This window comes from Haplochromis burtoni, unplaced genomic scaffold, assembly GCF_018398535.1.
Source record: "Haplochromis burtoni strain Fernald_Lab_line unplaced genomic scaffold, NCSU_Asbu1 Contig_359, whole genome shotgun sequence".
Lineage (NCBI taxonomy): Eukaryota > Metazoa > Chordata > Actinopteri > Cichliformes > Cichlidae > Haplochromis > Haplochromis burtoni.
Genome location: NW_024582720.1, coordinates 346,093 through 350,520, shown reverse-complemented (window position 1 = coordinate 350,520; position 4,428 = coordinate 346,093). Strand labels below are relative to the sequence as shown.

At 47.8% G+C, this 4,428-nt stretch overlaps 1 protein-coding gene across 1 annotated transcript in view; it reads right to left on the bottom strand.

Annotated features, from left to right (window-relative positions):
- Positions 1-4,428, bottom strand: part of abhd12 (abhydrolase domain containing 12, lysophospholipase) — a gene marked incomplete in the record, with an annotated part of 10,829 nt that overhangs the window by 5,134 nt on the left and 1,267 nt on the right. Inside the window, 1 exon segment of the mRNA XM_042228865.1 lies at positions 646-767. Coding sequence (XP_042084799.1) covers positions 646-767 — 122 coding nt within the window.

Genomic DNA, 4,428 nt, shown 5'->3' with positions numbered 1-4,428 from the left:
GTCGATGAAGTACGGCATCCTCACTGAGGGGCAGGAGGTCAAAGGTTACATACTGATCACATGACTGCTCACTGACACACAGGGTTCCTCGCCAGCCACAATGCTTCCTGTCATCATTACAAGTTAACGGTAATTAGCCCCTCCCTCTGCTGTGTGGGTTCCACCTGAGCCTCGCTGCTAGTTTTAGCCCCCCCATCACCGCGAGGAAACAGAGCTGCACCTTCACATCCTTCCTTTTAAGGAGAAATGTGGGCGTGGCACTTTGTCTTCTGCAGTGCACCTGTGCAGGTGACGTGGACAGACTGATGTCTGTGACAATCACCGGACCAACACTTTTTCTAAACTTCACTGAGTCAGACGGACTGTTTGATGCCGTCTGATTGGACGACGAACGCTCTTTAACCGAGACTAGTCATTCACTCAGGTAAGAGAAGCCCAGGAGCTCTCGTGACAGCGGGGAGGAAGAACTCCCTTTAACAGGAAGAGACCTCGACCAGAGCAAGACCAGGGAGGGGCAGGCGGCCGGGGTCTGAAATGATTCATCGAGGTTTCTTTTACTGCGTGTTTACGAAAGGTTTTAATAAATAAAGGAGCGCCTGCTCACACAGATGCTCCGATTGGCCGATTCGGGACACGCTGACTCACCGAAGTTGAGGAAGACGAGTTTGGCCTGGATGGACGGACACAGCTTGATGATGAAGGGAATGGAGACGTAGACGAGCAGCAGCCACAACACCACCCTCTTCAGCTTCCCCACCAGACCCAACCTGAGCACAGACATTCAAAATAACTTTATTTAAACCCCGCCCACTCACTGGGACACACAAAAACAGCACAACATCCTGAATGACCCACACGTGAGAAGTTCAGCGTGACACGTGACAGAAACAAACCTGATTGTTTGGTTTGAACTTTCTGTACATTGATTTTTATTGTGACTTTTACTCCTCAGCTGACATTAAATATACGTTTCACTGTATTATCATGTGACCGCTCATTTTAACAACACAGTAATTAATAGAAAGTTTCTGTGGCATTTATGTCGGCGTCCGCCCGTCGACCCGACACAGGACTGACTTTTATTACATTTTTATTCATTAATCTGCATCTGACAACGATCGAGCTGCCAAAGACACGATAAACCCTGGAAACTGCAAGAAACACAACTCTGAAAATAACGCACACAACATGTGTGAGCAACGCATGCTCGCGTCCACCGTTTAAATAAAGTTTATTCAAGTTTGGAAGCAGCTGCTTCCTCCCAGGACCCGAATGAGGACAACATGTGAAGGTGACATCTGAGCCGTCTGTGTGTGTGTGTGTGTGTGTGTACTGGCTGTGTGAATGATTGTTCTTGATTTTTGATGTGTGTGTGTGTGATATGTGTGTGTGTGTGTGTGTGTGTGTGTGTGTGTAAGCTGATCAGCTGTATTGGTATTGCTGCTGTAACAGGACGCTGCAGCTGCAGACCTGAATTATTCATTGATGAGTGAGAGTCTGCAGACCTTCAGCTGTCCTGAGAGCAGCATGTTTACACACACGTGCACGCACACACACACGTGCACGCACACACACACACACGTGCACGCACACACAGCTTCCTGTCTGATCGTGGCTGTAATGATGAACATAAGCAGGAAATCAGTGTTTTTATCTACAAACCGCTTCTAAAGCCCCGCCTCTTTAACCTGGACCTCCTCCTCACCACAGCTGGATCCTCGTGTTCGTGGCGAGCTGGACTCCCACTGTAACGCCTGCAGTGCTGCTGACTCGATATAATAAAACGCTGCTACATGTTTCACAGTGACTCCCTTAAAAGTGTGTCAGAGGTCAAAGGTCACCTGTGTTTGAGGTCGAGACGCTGACTCGGCGTCAGGAGGAGAACTTCTTCTTTCACAAGCTGATTCTGCAGGAAGTGATGACACATGGACTCAAACCCGTGACCCACAGCTTTAACACACGTCAGCAGCAGCAAGGTCACTTCCTGTCGGCGTCTGAGCTCAGATGGCGGATCGCGTGTCACTTCCTCTTCTTGTTTGACGTCATCACGTGACAGGTGCCATTTTAGCGCTCGCCTGTGCGTGAGGTCGGTCAGACGCGGCGGCAGCGCTCGCTTTCAACGTGACCAAGCACTGACCACGAGGCCGTCGACGCTCCATCGCTTTAACGAGCCGCCGCCGCGTGTATGAAAATACGCTGTACAGGTGTGTGACGGTCACCGTGGAGATAGAGTGTGTCTGCGTAAGCAAACCAATCAGAAAACAGTTCAACGTGTTTTTAATGTTTGTTTTAAAACTCTTGACCTTAAAACAGCTGAAAATCATTTTACAGAACAAATGATGACAAAAACGTTTTAACATCATTTATCGTCCAAATATTTAAACGTGTCGCATTTTTCTGCCTTGTAAAGTCAATAAAATGCTGATGACGAAGGTCTGAGCTCACGTCGTTTGTTCAAAGGTTTCAATGTGACCAAACAGCCCAAAACGACAGCGTCAACGTCCCAGGATGCACTGGGCCTGACCTGTGCTTCAGGTGACCTCCTGCTGGCGTGCGAGCTGCAGAGATCTAATCAGGATTAAACCAAAGAAGAAGAGTGGACCTGACAGGCTGAGCTGGGGTTAAACGGGCTCTGACATTCTTCGTGTATTAAAGATCAGAAAAGAGTCGCTTTGTTCTTTTGGAGTATTTTCTTTAAATTCCTTCATTAAAGGGCGGCTGTGAAGGCGGAGCCTGAGAGCCTTCTTCAGCCCCAGCTGTGATGTGCTGCTGGAGGCGGTCCTACGAAGCTCTGAGCCGTGAGCTGTGACCGAACACTCAACAATAAAGTCGGGATGAAGACCGACCTGATGACGAAGCTCTCACAGAAAGTGTCAGCGTCATCCTGATGCAGAGAACGTCAGAATCACAGCAGCTTCATGTTTGTTTGTCTCTCAGTGAAGCTGCTGTAACTGCTGACTTCCTGTGGCTGTAACCACAGATGACTCAGTTAAACTAAATATGTCTGTGAAGGTTCTCAGTAATCCAGGTCATCATAGTCAAAGGAGCTTGCAAAGAAAAGCGTCTGGACTTCTTTAAGTTGCTTGAAGACGTTTCACCTCTCATCCCAGAAGCTTCTTCAGTTCTAAGGTCAAATGGTGGAGAGTCCCAGATATAAACCTAGTGGGAGTTTCCCCCCACAGAGGGACAAAAGGACCCCCTGATGATCCTCTAATCGCCTGAGCCAAGGTCTGAAACTGGGTGTGGGTCCCAATCAGCCAGAGTTTCGGGTGAGCTCATTGTGAAACCTGGCCCCACCTTATCATGCGAATTCCTGAGGTCAGATGGCCCAGGATGTGAGTGGGCGTTAAGGCGTCTGGGAAGGATCTCAGAACTGGATTATAGATGGCAGAGGCGGGGGTTTACGACACCAACTCTCTGCCATCTCTGTGGGGGGAAACTCCCACTAGGTTTATATCTGGGACTCCCCACCATTTGACCTTAGAACTGAAGAAGCTTCTCGGATGAGAGGTGAAACGTCTTCAAGCAACTTAAAGAAGTCCAGACGCTTTTCTTTGCAAGCTCCTTTGACCAGTTAAACTAAACGTGATGATGATGATGTTGCGACAGCGTGAGTGTGTCAGCTGTGGCAGGTAAATATCTTTGGCATCTCGATGTAAAGTTTCCTGCTGCAGTAAACAAAGAGCAGCTTCAGAGCTTTGAACGAGGCGCTGCTTTATTCAGTCCGACCTGCAGCTTCCAGTCTGACCAGCTCGCCGGCCTCGGTGAAACCAGTCGGACCAGAAATGCCGCCCCACAATCAGATCTAGCACGAGGGTCAAAATCCCAGCACGCTGAGGAAATAGCTGCCAACCCCGCTCTGATCACCCAGACGGGACACTTTTGGTCTCCTCTGTGACGTTTTTTAATAAGCTGTTTATTCAACTCAGTTTTTAAGCATTTTCTATAAAATGTTCTTATTCAAGGTGTAATTTTTAACTTTCCATTTCACTGTCGTTTCTTCTTATTTCTGTTTTACATGTGAGCTGCTTATCATTATGTATTTGTACCTTTATCGCTGTTGACTGTCTCACTCTCTTGTTCAGCACTGATTATTCTTAAATGAATAAACTTGAGTAGAAAAGCAGCAAAAACAAATATTTTTTCTATGAAACTGAATTCACTTCACATCACAGTGATTTTCATCTAAATAACGCGATGCTTCAGCATCACAAACACCTGTCCCGCCTCTCACCTCCGGAACGGTTTGGCCATACTCCTGGAAGCAGCTGCTTCCTCCCAGGACCCGAATGAGGACAACATGTGAAGGTGACATCTGAGCCGTGTGTGTGTGTGTGTGTGTAAGCTGATCAGCTGTATTGGTATTGCTGCTGTAACAGGACGCTGCAGCTGCAGACCTGAATTATTCATTGATGAGTGAGAGTCTGC